General features: G+C 44.2%; 1 protein-coding gene across 1 annotated transcript in view; it reads left to right on the forward strand.

The window, feature by feature from the left end:
• The window catches only part of SRSF4 (serine and arginine rich splicing factor 4), a 28069-nt gene extending 14614 nt beyond the window's left edge, over positions 1-13455 (forward strand). Inside the window, exons 2-6 of the mRNA XM_047728764.1 lie at positions 3262-3404; positions 4308-4420; positions 7917-8131; positions 11675-11764; positions 11962-13455. Coding sequence (XP_047584720.1) covers positions 3262-3404; positions 4308-4420; positions 7917-8131; positions 11675-11764; positions 11962-12790 — 1390 coding nt within the window. The 3' untranslated portion in view covers positions 12791-13455. The remainder of the gene's footprint in view (positions 1-3261; positions 3405-4307; positions 4421-7916; positions 8132-11674; positions 11765-11961) is intronic.
• Positions 13456-14948: the final 1493 nt, after the last annotated feature.

The raw sequence follows: 14948 nt of genomic DNA on the forward strand, positions 1-14948 counted from the left end.
CTTGCTGCTCCAGTAGGAGTAGTTATCAGTTTGCCTTCTGGAGTCCTACCATGAATGCCAGCTCTGCTGTTTTATCAGGCAAGTTACCTAACGCTGTGTGTCTGTTTCCTCATCTGTAAAATGGGGATAGAGGTATCTGGCTCGTGGGTATTGTGAATGTAGGGTAATATTTTCTAGTATATGGAGATTACTTCGTAAATGTTAAGTAACACTTTATTTTACTCTGTAGTCTTTCTGCCTTATTTGGAGGACCCATTCACTGCCTAGTGAATGAAACAAAGTCATTCTTTCAGTAAAGCTGATGGGAATAAACAGTAATGTGGTAGAGGCAACCACACTGGTCTGGTCTTTGCTCTCAGAACAGGTGTCCCTATCTGGTGTGGTTTGTGATGCAAGAGGATATTTGGTTTAATCTTCCAGACCCACCGAGCATGCCCATGGCCAAGAGAAGTGACCGTCACATGCCTGATTAAATCCTTGGGCTGGACTTCTGACATAAAAACTTCCCAAATAGGGGGGCCTGGCTGGCTCAGTTAAGCATGCCACTCTTGATCTCAGAGTCACGAGTTCAAGCTCCACATTGGGCACAGAGTGTACTAAAAAATAATAACAGTAATAAAGTGAAATTTCCCAAATAGATTCTATGGCTTTTCACAGAATGGCCAGATTTTTTTTCTGTAAAGCAAAATAAAATTTATCTCAGGGTAGCTATTTTAATAAGTGACTCAGATATCCCAGACATGTGTCTACTAAGTGACCCACTTAGAAGTCAATATGAGAATTTACTTATTAGAAATTTTAGAAGTAACTCTTAAGGAAAGACTGTTAAGGGCTATTTTCCTCTAATAACACAAATTGGTCCCTACAGCTCAGGGAATAATATTATTGGCAGGGTATGCCTTGCTTCAGCCCCAGCTGCAGAGAAAGATTGGTCTGTTTGAGCCTTAGTTGGTTTTGGTTTTTAGATAATCGTGTCTCCATTTAACAGATTGTCTTTACTTTCCCTCCAAGGTCAGAGCAGGTTCTGCCTGTAAGCCTTAGAAGCGAGTGAGCACGCACAGAGGGGTCTGAGTCTGGGAGATGTACCACGTAGGGCTGACAGAAGCATCACCCGTTAGTGCCAGAAGCCGGCCTTTTTAGTTGAGACGATTGGCAGAGCTTCGGGGTCTTGCCTTCTCTGACCTCGAATAGTTGTAAACCCTGGTTATTTTGAAGAAAACCGTTTGGGTGTGCCTGTGATTTGTTACTCTTTGGGAGTCCGTATCGGCCTTCAGACACCTCGTTAGGCGAGTTCGGGGCAGCAAGTGGTGCTGAGCCAGCATCCCGCCCTTAGAGGGCACCGGGGCATTTCATACGCCCAGGGCAAGTGTTTTCTCACATTACTCTTTCCTTGGCATCAGGCTCTGACCCATAGGATGCCAGGAGCGCGGATGCTGTGGGTAGAGCAGACCTGTGACCAGCTGACAAGTAAATTAAGGAAGGTACTTTTGGGGGCAGGGGAGTATTTCATGATCTGTCAAGAAAGAAACCTAAGTAGGAAGTAGATTTGATTTGTTTTTACTTGCTCTTTTATTTAACTTGGTCTCTAAAAATGGTAGTACAGCTTTCCTGCTGTCCCACTCTACTTAGGAAAGGAAAAGGCAGTTGCAATGTATTATCAGGGATAGATTCTCAGTGACTATAAAACACTCTTTAACATAGTAAGTCAGTGATTGGGAGAGGCTTTACTTGCTTTGTCAAATCGGACATCGTGTTCAGAATGACTCTTACTACGCTGCACAGCGATGCCAGCCTCCTGGAGGCATCAAACCACGTTTTAGGCTTCCTAGCCCACAGATTGAGCCGGGTGGCTTCCAAATTGTGTTCCTGCAGAACAGTTCCCGTTGAACAACCCAGTGTGTCTGTGTTCCATTTTTTTTAAATGGAGTTGAGATTCAGTGACTTGAAGTTTGAATGCCACTCAGACATTTAAGTTAAAGAACCCTCCGAAGTCTTCAGCCATTCACTGTCTCCTCTGGAGAGTCTGGTTGAAAAGAAACTCTTCCGTAAAGGGAAAATCCCACAATTCCGAGTTTCTCTCACTTAACATGTTGCTGAATGCAGCATCACATGCTAAGGAAACTGGAATAATGTCGGTCAGGCTGGATGAACTCCTGGCAAGCCTTGTCACCTGTTTTTAGTTCCAGTCCGTTTAAACGTAGCGGAACACTGGTCACTGTTGGCCTGTGTACCCAGCTTTGTTAAAGACGTTGCTTGTAACTTTCCTTTGTGATTAGGTAAAATCATGAAGATGGTTTTGGTTTTTAAATATAGGCAGTGGTCACAACGCTAGACCTCACAGCTGTGTTGTTAGACCAGACTAGAAGTTTATTGATAACAGAGTTTTATAGGGTGTTCAACCTTACTTATGAATACCTTACACATTTTACTGTTCACTTTTATAAGTTGTGTTAACAGGCATGAACAGGATTCAGTGGGGAGGGGGCTTTCTTTCAGATATGTGAAAACCAGCAAACCTCTTTGTTGGGAAATTCCTAGCCATGCTGTGTAAAGAAGTTTGCACAGTCCTATATAGATTGGTTTTAGAAAATTCCAGCTTACCTAAAAGCTCCTGGAAGTGAATTTGCAAAATCATGGGGAAGTGAATAGATCTGATTTTTTTTCCACTGATAATTTCTAGGATAGTTAGTTAATTCATTTGTGATTAATTTGTTTAGGCAGAAGAACAGGAACTTTAAAAAAAAAATTTTTTTTTCCTTTCACGGAAATTTGAGCTACTATGAGTTTTTTACTGGGTATTTTATTCCAAATGTAAAAAGCAGTGCCTGGATGTAGGTCTAGTTGTTCTCGAAGTTCTCATGTGAGGTTAAAGCTTAAAAAAAAAAAAAGAAAGTTTTTATGTGAAAAGGGCCAATACTCAGTGTCATAGAGTCACATATTTTGATCCTTCATACCAAGCCTCCCTCTGGAGGTCTCTGCTCTACCACCAACTACTTGGGGAACAAAAGAAATGGTCTCCGTGTATGTAGCGAGCCTCCTACTAGAAAGACAGGAGTCTGCCTTGAGAAGTCTCCCTATCCTCTTGTGGTGCCTGTTGGCACAAAGCAGAGTGGTTTCAGCCAAAGGGAAGAGAAGGCCGATCCTTAGTTTGCAAAACCCACCTAACCTTTGCTAAGCATGACCCTCATTGCTTTCTCTTTAATGGTAGTGAGGCTGGATGTCAGAGTGGCACCAACCAGGATTTTGTTTGCTCTCTTCTAGATATGGGTTTGTGGAGTTTGATGATCTGCGTGATGCAGATGATGCTGTTTATGAACTAAATGGCAAAGACCTTTGTGGTGAGCGAGTAATTGTTGAGCATGCCCGCGGCCCACGTCGAGATGGCAGTTACGGTTCTGGACGCAGTAAGCATTTGAAAGGGCATTTGTATCAATGCCATACATGCCTTTGTTGTTAAATGTTAATTTTTTAATTAATTAATTAATTAATGTTACACTGAAATGTATTGCTATTTAAGCTATTTGTTTTATAAATTGTGTATCTTTTTAAATGTAAAATTGCAAATAAACATCTTTGATACTGCTTAATTTTAATTTAATTAATGACATAAAGTTCTTGTTTTAATACTTTATAAATATGTTTAATGATGTGTGTTTGTGTTGTTGTTTTTTTTTTCTCTGTAATGCAATTGTTTAACATAGATTTAACAAAGACCTCAATGTTTTAATTAAAAGAATCCTTTGAGGCTAAGATGACTGCCTGTTCCATTTGCTGACCTTGGGTTACCTTTCCATGCGTGGCTCTTTGAACCATTGTGGCCCTTGGCTGACCAAAACAGGAAGCCATGTGACGACCGCAACCTTTCCCCATTAGACCTGGGTGGTGAGGATCCCAAGGGTTAGACACAGATGAGATTAAACTGAAATAGGTGCCTGAAAATCTTTTTTTCGTATAAAATATTCACAAAACTTTAATCACTGTGAGTAACACCAGTAACTGATTTAGTAATTTGGTTACTTATTTCTAAATTGTTAAATTGTTAATAGTTTTAATTTATGCATGTTAATTTTAAATATAATATTAATGAATATATATATATATACTTACCACTTTGTAAATTAAATTAAATTTCATGTTTAGTTGATTTTTTTTTTTTAATCTAGTTTAGAATTAAGGGGCGGGGATTGAACTAAAATATCTGTGCTGTGTGGGGTGGGGGTAAGTGGTAGACTTAAGGGGAATGTGTGCTGTGTCACTTTTTCCTTTTCCCTCACTGAAGTAATGTTATCTATTTGAAACTTCCAAAGGTGGATATGGTTATAGAAGAAGTGGCCGAGATAAATATGGCCCTCCTACCCGTACAGAATACAGACTTATTGTGGAGAATTTGTCAAGTAGATGCAGCTGGCAAGACCTAAAGGTTTGGGCCTTATTAACCTTCTGGGATAAGGTTGGGGAGGAGTTAAACTTGGGAAAGAGATAATTTTATGCTGGGCCATGTGAATGAAGAATGTAATGGTATTATATGTTTGAAAGCTTTCCCGAAGCTTGGAAAATCTCTAAAGGTTCCAGGGGCTCCTGGTGGGCTCAGTGAAACATGCAACTCTTGATCTCGAGGTTGTAGGTTCAAGCCCCATGTTGGGTGTAGAGATTGCTTAAAAATAAAATCTATTTAAAAAGTAGAAACAAAAATTTTTAAAGCTTCCATAGGAGTAGAAAAGGCATCAGAATCTCACTATTACTGTACATTAGGGGACCATCACTCTAAAGACAACCTGTATTAAATTTGCCACTGTATAGTTTGTTGTAGAGAGAGATGCCATCATAGTTTCTCACCAACAAAAAGTTGGAACCACCAGTGTTTCCTGCAACATTAGCTGTAATACTCAACGTTTGTGAGTAGCTCTTCGTTGGGGAAAATGACTGTCTGACTCATTCTTTCATAAGGTTTTGTTGTGTTGGGTTTTTTTCCCCCCATGAAATACTCATCCTCCAGGAGTTTTAAGGTCAAAGATTAAGGTCCGGTTGCTTTGTTGACCATCCAGTACACTGAACCTAGCTTAGTTTTCGACAACTGTTTTTAAGCTCAGTAGGGAAGAAAGGCTTGAGTAGTGTCTTAATCTGGATGGTAGAAGGACAGAAGAAAAGGAAAGTCACACTTTCCACTCTCACTTCTCATTTTTAGTCCATTGTTAAACAAATCCTCTCTAGCCAAACGAGTGAGCGTATTTAGGTTCAGCAAAAAGTAGTTAAGGATCTTACATTCGTATGGTTTTAACTCATTTAAGCAATTTTATATCCCTTTTTAAATTTGCTCCCAACAGTCTTTAGATAACAAAGACAAGATCCAGAAAGGGCTCACACGTTGGTCTTAGCGCAGGAGGCAGGAGTACAGCCTAAGCTGGCGTTTCTTCAGCGCTTGGTGCCTTTTTTGGCAGTAGTAGAGGCGGCCCTCACCTGTGCTCACTGCAGGGATGACTCGGTGTTTGGGAAGTTAAGGGTTTGATGTTTGGGTAGAAACTGGGAAAGGCTTTCAGACTTTTGGTTAAAATGGAGTTTAGCCCGTGTCTTCAGTTGATCTTCTACTTCCGTGCCTTTGGTAGTTTCACTCTCTGGAAAAGAGAGTCATAGAGCGGATGTCCTTTTAAGTCAGAGCGGACTTAAAAACAGGGCTCTGGGGCCCACCTATCTGCAGTGAATCCCAGCTCTGCCACCTGTCCGTTACTGTACGTTACCAAGTTACTTTCTTCTTGTGCCTCATATTTTTCAACTATAAAAATGGGATTCATACCCATTTTTACTCCTGGGACAGTAAATGCTGTTAATTGAGGAAATGCAAAAGTAAATTTAACAGCTGTTGTTTGTTTTTAAAATTACAAATGCATAACACCCCGTGATGTTGGTGTTGAGAGAAAAGTTATATGATAGTCTGCCTCCAGAGGCATTGAGAACTGGTAGTTTGACCTATCAGGTGGGGTAAGTAGTATTAATTCAGATTCTGAAGTCTGTATATTCTACTTTTCTGTTCTGCCAAGTGGGAAAAATAATTGTATCTATCTCACGTTAGGACTTTAATCGTGCCGGTCCCTACAGTAAACATTTAATAGTTAGCTGCTGTTACTAGTAATTTGGAAGTGTGGAAATAATAAAACAAAAGTAGTGTCATTCTTCAAGGCCTTTACATCTCAACCTGTCCAACATAGTCCCAGTCTCAGCAAAACTTCATAGCATCTTCATTCAGTCTCAGAGGTGTCCAGATTTGGGTGATGAATTATATGGACCTTTTTTTTATCTAGAGCCCCCACTCCTACCAGTAATTCAGTTGAAGGAATTTTCTGCAAAGATACTCCCTTGCTGGATTATGAATAACATAGCAAGAGACTATACATAACCTGAAATACCCAACAACTGGGAAATCCCCAGAAATAGTACTGGACACCCTACTTGTGAAGGTTGTATGTTGACACTTAAACATTTTGTGATGCAGTGAGCAAAGAAGGTATTGAATGGCATGTGTTCAGAGGAAAGCAGTAACAAAAATAAACTGTGTTGAGTAAGTATATACTGCATACAAAGTCTTTATGGGGAAATTAGCTATAAAACCTTAAGTTCTAAATTTATCTAAATGTCATGGTCATTTCAAACACTAATAGGATCTCATCTATACATCACTTTTTTTTTAAGATTTGTTTATTTTAGAGCAGGGAGAGGGGTAGGGGTACAAGGGTAGGGGGTGAGAATCTCAAGCAGCCTCCCCACGGAGTGTGAGCCTAATGCGAGGGTTGGCCTCACGACCCTGAGATCATGTCCTGAGCCAAAATCAAGAATCAGACACTTAACCGACTGAGCCACCCAGGCGCCCCCACTTTTTAAGTTTTTGTTTGTTTATTATCTCTGTACCCCACGTGGCGCTCAGACTCACAGCCCCAGGATCAAGAGCCGGTGTTCGTGCAGCGGAGCCTGCCAGGCGCCACTTCAGTATGTATCTGGCATGTTAGTTGTGTTCTCCCAGTGGGTTTCATGAACTCCCAGGAGAGCCTGAGCAAAGAGGAAAGAGCAGGAAAGGGACTTGGGTGATTGCACCTTTGAAGCCAGAGCTTGACACTACTGTTCTGTTGCCTTTGCTTTGAAGAAATGATGTAACAGTAATTTCATTTTCTTTTTTCTTTTTTTTTTTTTTTAAGATTTTATTTATTTATTTGAGAGAGAGTGAGAGAGAGCATGAGCGAGGAGAAGGTCAGAGAGAGAAGCGGACTCCCCGCGGAGCCGGGAGCCCGATGCGGGACTCGATCCCGGGACTCCGGGATCATGACCTGAGCCGAAGGCAGTCGCCCAACCAACTGAGCCACCCAGGCGTCCCTCATTTTCTTTTTTAAGTTCTATTTATTTATTTAATCTCTGCACCCAGCGTGGGTCTCAAACTCATGACCCTGAGATCAGGAGTCACACGCTCTTCTGGCTGAGCCAGCCAGGCCCCCTACCAGCAATTTTAAGTAAAACAGAGGTGCTAATCTCATAATCCCTTTATGAATTTTTTATATAACCCTAGATAGTTGTCAATATTCATATATATTTTTAAACAAGTATTTATATTGAAACGTAAAAGATCTCTAACATTTACTCGTGTGGTAACTTGAGAGTCTATGCTGCTATAAACAAACTAGCCACTCTAAAATTTAGGAAGTGATAGTTGAAAATGTTCATATTCACACGTAACTAAAGGAGTTAATATTTGGTGTCTCTACCACTCACCTGGTGCTTTAAAGAACCTTAGTAAATGGTTGGTATGTAGATGGAAATATTTTAAAGAGTAAACTCCATTCCGAAGAAAACTAGTTTTTAACGTTCGTTATGATAATTGCATTAACAAAATATATCATAACCTATTAAGTGATTTTTCTTTTTTTTTTTTTAAGGATTATATGCGTCAGGCAGGAGAAGTGACCTATGCAGATGCTCACAAGGGACGCAAAAATGAAGGGGTGATTGAATTTGTGTCCTATTCTGATATGAAAAGAGCTTTGGAAAAGTTGGATGGAACTGAAGTCAATGGCAGAAAAATCAGATTAGTTGAAGACAAGCCAGGTTCTCGACGACGCCGGTCCTACTCCAGGAGCCGGAGCCACTCAAGGTACTGCTGACATTTGCGTGTCGGTGCTTGCTGTCAATTCCTTAATGAGTACATAGATGAATAATCCATTTCCATTCTCCTGTTAAATTCTTAGCACATGGTTCTGTCTGGTTCGGTAACTCCAAACTTTGAACTGAACATTTATTTGTAAAACTCTTGAACTCTTACATCATGTGCACAAATCGAAATTCTTTCTCTGAAGCAGATAACAGTGACCTATTTTCATACTTTTTCTTTGGTGCCCCAGATCATACCCTTTCTGGGGACAAACATGGCAAGTAGTCCCTTGGTTTACTTTCCCAAACACCACCTACTCAAGAGTAGAGACTTTTTTTTTTTTTTTTTAAAGATTTTATTTATCTATTTGACAGAGACACAGAGAGAGAACACAAGTAGAGGGAGTGGGAGAGGCTTCCCACTGAGCAGGGAGGCCAGTGTGGGGCTCGATCCCAGGACCCTGGGATCATGACCTGAGCCGAAGGCAGACACTTAACAACTGAGTCACCCAGGCACCCTAAGAGTGGAGACTTTCTTATTCAGCAGCTACTCAGCACTAGGCCAGGCACTTGTGAACGAGACAAATATGGTCCGTGCCCTCATGAAACTCAGCCTAGTGGAGAAAACAGGCATTGAGCAAATAATGACCGCTGTGATAAGTGTATGGCAAAGGAAATGTACACAGCACTAGTTTGGAGAACTGACAGGGGCTTCTCTAAGGATGTGTCATAGACGCTGAGCTCTAAGGAGAAGCTGGAGGTGGCGGATAGAGAAAGGATTAGTGCCCTTGTACTTCTGGCAGAGGGCAGCAGGACGAGAGCAGCTTGAGGTGGTGCAGAGAAGGGCCAGATCCTGCCAAGCCATGGGCCAAGTAAGGACTTCCGAGCAGTGGGAAGTCACTAGAGATCTCTAAGCTTTTCAGGTTTGGCTTTGTTTTTGTTTTTTTTTTTCTTAAGGAAAATGCCAAATACATAAAGCATTAGAGAAAACAGTGAGCCCTGCATTCCCTTATGCCTGTTCCCAACCAGATTTATCTCTTGTCATTTTGCCAGTCTTGCCTCCCCACCATTGCCACTGCCTCATTTTAAGGCAGGTCTGGGCATCCTGTCATTCTACCCAGGATTATTTCAGTGTGTACGTCTGAAGTCTAAAACCGTGATGCCATATTACAGCTAGTAAATTTGTATGCAGATTCCCCAGTTGTCTCAGATACGTACATATCTCTTCTTTTTTTAATCACTGGTATGTCCTCCTTTGTCCTTTTTTTTTTTTTTTTTTTTTTTTTTTTAATTCTCCATATATTTAGTTGAAGAAACCGTTGCCTGCTTTGAAGATTTTCTCCTAGTGGAGATTTGTCTGATCGCATCTTGTGGTGATACTTATGTTCCTTTATCCTCCCTCCCATATTCCCTATAAACTTATAGTTAATACTTGCGTTAGATCTTGAGGCATGTCGAGTAGGGCCGGTATTTTAGCAGGTCAGCTTCATAACTAGTACTTTATACTTCCTGTTGCATCCCTCGTGTGGTGTCTGGATGTCCCACTGCAAATGATGGGGAGAGCACACCAGTGTGCCGGGGCTGTGAGCCCGAGCTGTTACGGAGTCCTGCGACAGTCCGTCTGACGGTCTTAGCATCTTAGCATCCTCCCTCGCTGGAGCCAGTCAGTCACGGTTGCTAACTGATGACTTTCTAATTTCCTCATTCTTTCTGGATTTAAAGTCTGTAATTCTGTCAGTGATTTCCACTCTCGTTGCTCTCCAATACAATTTTTATAGGAAGTGCAAAATAAAAGTTTGACACCTTTACTTACCAACTTTTAGAATTTTAAATGTGCCCTAGGGTTCCCCAAAGGTAACGATAAGGGTGGTGATTTAGTATTAATATCATTTTGAATGAATTCTCAGATGTTGATGTGTATTTAATGTTTCATCTCCTGCAGCAAATTTTTTATGCTCAAATTGTTCTGTCTTTGGTCATTGGGAGCCCTTAAAGTTGGCTCCTGTGTCTTCAGTATCTTGGTTTTGTTTGGTTTTCTTTTTCTTTTTTTTTTTTTTTAAAGATTTTTATTTATTTATTTGACAGAGAGAAATCACAAGTAAGCAGAGAGGCAGGCAGAGAGAGAGGAGGAAGCAGGCTCCCTGCTGAGCAGAAAGTCCGATGTGGGGCTCGAACCCAGGACCTGGGATCATGACCTGAGCCGAAGGCAGCGGCTTAACCCACTGAGCCACCCAGGCGCCCCTTGTTTGGTTTTCTTATGAATGTGTTTCAGTGTATGTTTTCTCAAGCTTTTCATTGCGATCATTTTCAAACATCGAAGTTGCAAGAATGGTTCATGAACGCCTGTGTACCCTCCTGCTGTCTTCCTCTCTGTTCATATGTGTGCATATTTATGCATGTGCCCTACATGTTTACTTTGTTGTAGCGTTTTAAGGGAAGTTGAAGACCTGATGCTTCACCCCTAAATACATCAGCATGTGTGTCCATGAATGAGGAGGACCTCATTTATATTTTCCTAGCTAAGAACCTCAGCAGCGATTCCGTAGTTACCTTCTGTCCAGGCCATTTTCAGATCTACTTTTGTCCTGACCAGAATCTCAGTCTAGTCTTGCATTATAAGAGGTTGTGTTAGATCTCTGTGGTCTGAAGCAGCCCCCTTCCCTTTATTCTCTCCCCCCACCAAACAACATTGACTTTTTTTTAGCGGAACCCCACATTCTGAATTTTCTGTTTCCTTTTAGCATCAATGAACGTGTGCTTTATCCCCTGCTTCCCTGAAACTGGAAGTTAGGTCTAGAGAAGTGTGATGGCAATACAGGTTCAACGTATTTGGCCAACGTCCTTTTAGGTAGATGGTAGCAGTCTTTGAACGTTTCCCTCTTTCTGCCCTGAGGAGATGTTCTAGGCCCATCTTGTGCATTCCTGCCCTGCTCTTGGAATCAGTCGTTTCCCCAAGAGCCCTGTTTCATGTGGTAGGAAGTAAGCAGAGTTCACAGTCTTGGCCTTTTAAAGATTTTTCCAGAGCTTGGTTGTATTTTGAAAACGGCTCTCTGGGCACAGTGAGTGAATCCGGTAAAGGGCAGAAGTGTTCACAGGAAGGCTAGGAAGGAGGCTGCTGAGGGACCGTGATCGATGGAGTTGGCTTGGTCAGGGCAGCAGCAGAGGTGGGTGGCTGCACATGAAGAGGCAGATTCCTTTATTAGTGCAGAAGAGGATGAGGGGAGAGGAAAGAGTTCGGGGTGGCTACGGTATCTCTTGTAGGAACTGGGTAAATAATAGTGGCATCGGGGGAAAGAAGGAAGGGACCCAGCAGAAAGTGGGTGTGGGGGGAAGCGTTTCAGGATTCGAGGTGCTGAGTGTCAGGGAAGCTGTGCAGGTGGAACGTTTGCAGGTACTGGATCCTCGGACCTAGAACCCGTGGAGCGTGTTCTCTTTCAACTTTGAGCCGGGACACAGCCAGTGCCAGACATATTTTTCGATTATAAAATGCCTTCCTATTCAGCTAGCCTTTTATCAGCAAGTATTAAAGAATATTCTCTCCCCCTAGGTCTCGTTCCCGAAGCAGACATTCTCGTAAGAGCAGAAGCCGAAGCGGCAGCAGCAAAAGCAGCCATTCTAAGAGCAGATCTCGGTCCAGGTGGGTCTTCCCTGGTGCACGCAGAGGCGGTCTGCAGGGTGCACGCGGACCGCGTCCCACTTGGGTCTTAGGGGATAAGAGTTGGGGTGCAGAAAGCCGTCCTGGGCCCGTGCCCACCACGCGCCCCCCACTTCTGTCGGGACGTCTGCTTCCGCACAGCGGGGCTGTGTGTGAGGCCGATGCGGGTGTCTCCGCAGGTCAGGCTCGCATTCCCGGAGCAAGAGCCGCAGCCGCAGCCAGAGCCGCAGCCGCAGCAAGAAGGAAAAGAGCCGGAGCCCCAGCAAGGATGACAAGAGCCGCAGCCGCAGCCGCAGCGCCGACAAGCGCCGCAGCAAGAGCAAAGACCAGGCCGAAGAGAAGGTCCAGAACAGCGACGGCGCCGGGAAGTCCAAGAGCCGGAGTCCCAGTCGGCACAAAAGCAAGAGCAAAAGTCGCAGCAGGAGTCCGGAGAGGCGAGTGGAGGAGAAGCGCGCGAGCGTGAGCAGGAGCAGAAGCAAGGAGAAGAGCCGCAGCCAGGAGAAGGGCGTCCACAGGAGCCGCAGCCGCAGCCAAGGCGGCAGCCGCAGCCGCAGCCGCAGCAAAAGCAAGGACAAGCGGAAGGGCAGGAAGAGGAGCCGTGAGGAGAGCCGCAGCCGCAGCCGCAGCCGCAGCCGCAGCAAGAGCGAGAGGAGCCGAAAGCGGGGCAGTAAGCGCGACAGCAAGTCGGGCAGCAGCAAGAAGAAGAAGAAGGAGGATGCCGAGCGCTCGCAGTCCCGGTCGCGGTCCCGCTCGGCCTCCAAGGAGCGGGAGCACGCCAAGGCGGAGTCCGGCCAGAGGGAGGGCCGAGGGGAGAGTGCGGATGCCGGCACCAATCAGGAGACCCGGTCCCGGTCGAGGTCCAATTCCAAGTCCAAACCCAACCCTCCGTCAGAATCACGCTCCAGATCAAAGTCCGCTTCAAAAACCCGGTCTCGGTCCAAGTCCAGATCCAGGTCTGCGTCCAGATCGCCCTCTCGGTCTAGATCCAGGTCCCACTCGCGGTCCTAACTGGCTACGAGCACAGCTGGAACTCCCCGAGAAGTCTTTTGTACATGTTTGGTAGCCGTAGCACAAGTGATCCAAGTAGAACATATGTCACTGCTGTACATTTTTAACTCCCCTAATGGTGTGTCTACAATTGTTCAATCTAAGTGCTTCCTCTCCGTAAAGCCTCCTGGCACCAGGCCTTCCTGCTCGACTGAAAACAATCTTCTCTTTGAAAACCCCTTTACTCATGGCCCACAGTAGAATATCCAAACCACCGCGGCCCTCAGCCTGGCCTTTCCTACAGGGAGCTCAGTACCTGGACGGCTTTCAGGCTGGAATGCTGACATAGGTAGGTACGGTGAGTTCAGCCATTTTTGCCCTTGAATTGATGCCCTTTGATGTTTGCCATTTAGTGAAAGTGCGAAGTCTTAAGTTTCCTACCACTTTGGTTTCATACTTTTGGACTTAACAAAGTTGTGAATAGCACAGTCGAGGAAAATTGATACCTGCAGTAACCCATAGGAAATAAACTGTAGAGTTCCATATTCTGGTATTGTGATTATATTGTTTTATATTAAAAAAGAAAAGAAAAGAATTTTTTTTAATTTTATTTTTCCCCGTCTTGCAAAGTATAGTGACCCCTGTTTCCATTAAATTTGAATAAAGACTATTTTTGCTTGACAAAATTTCACGGTGTTTGAATCCAAGTTGCATCTCCTGATCTATCTCGGTATTCCTTTTCTTAGCATAAAAAGTTCAGTGTCACATTCCTGGTGGTCACCCACGAGTGGGTAGGGAGCCAGCCGTTATTCCTAAAGGGTTTTTCTCACCCAACAGAATAAAGACAGATTTCTTAGGAAGTTACAGTCCTTCCTCTCAAGAAGCTTACGGCCAAGCTGATGAGAGGGACGTGGATCGGCTCGGGAGCTCAGCATCACCGAATGCGGTGGCATTTCCTGCCACGAAGCCGAAGTAGTAAACCTCATCATCACCTTAGGATTTGACTAACTGAAAGCCGGGAAGAAAAACGATGTTGGATGACCTCTTTTCGCTCCTGGCCTGGCTGTAAAGAAAGGCCTAGGGTACAGTGGTTCCAGCGTGGTGTCCACCCAAGGGAGCGTTGCGAGGCGCCAGGAGCAGAGGAAGCTGAAGGGCCTGCATTACGTGCTATGGCAGGGTTGGGAGGAGAGCAAGTCGCTTCAGGGACTGCTGCCTACGGGTGGGCTGGGGGCTGCCCCTTGGTTTAAAATAATGTTCTCTCACCTTCGACAGAGTCCGCATTTCTTGCCCCTCCTGGGGTTCGTGGTCTGGTTGCAAATGTTGAACGTCACTAGGGTAAACAGTGGGCATAGAGGAGGAAGTTGTAACTTCCTCTGGGTTCAGGGACCTCTTGAGAAGACAGTACTGAGGCTGAACCTCTAAGGATGTAGGAGTGAGTGGAAAGCATTCCTTTAAAAAAAAAAAAATCTGTGTACAGAGCCATGGAGTTGGGCAAGCAGGGGGCAAGAGGCCCAGGGAGCGTGAAGTGTGATAATAGGGAATGAGAAGCGAGTTTGGCGGATAGATTGGGTCACGGTGTTTTGAATGCCAGGAGGAGGAATTTGGCCTTGGTCCTGCCAGCACTGAGAACACAGGAAATACTTAAACAGGAGGATAAGGGTTGTAGAGCCAGCCGCTGCGCTGCCAGGTCGATCTGACAGTAGCATGGGAGACCAGATGTCCCGAAGGCAGCCATCCGGGGAACGCAGTACACTTGACCTCGAACAACTCGAAGATACTTTAAGTTTTTTCCTTAGGGTTTTCTTGACATTCTCTTTTCTCTAGGCTGCTGTGTGGCAAGAACACAGTACAGAATATCTCCATAGCATACACAGCATGTGTTCAGTAACTTCCAGTCAACAGCGGGCTGTGAGTAAGAGTTTAGAGAGGGTCAAGCTACATGCAGATTTTTGACCGGAAGAGGGACAGCACCCCTAATCCCTGTGTGACGGGTCAACTGTAATTGCAGGTGATGGGGCCTGAGCAAAGGAAGTGACAGGAGGGACAAAACAGGTTTCAGTAGGTGACCCGGGAAAAGGAGCTGTCAGAGGTGATTCAAGATGTTCTGAAGCCTGAGGAATGGCAAAGACAAAGGTGAGTTCAGTTTTGGAAACGGAATTTCAGGGATTGAAACCTCAGA

This window comes from Lutra lutra, chromosome 4 (assembly GCF_902655055.1).
Source record: "Lutra lutra chromosome 4, mLutLut1.2, whole genome shotgun sequence".
Taxonomy (NCBI): Eukaryota; Metazoa; Chordata; class Mammalia; order Carnivora; family Mustelidae; genus Lutra; species Lutra lutra.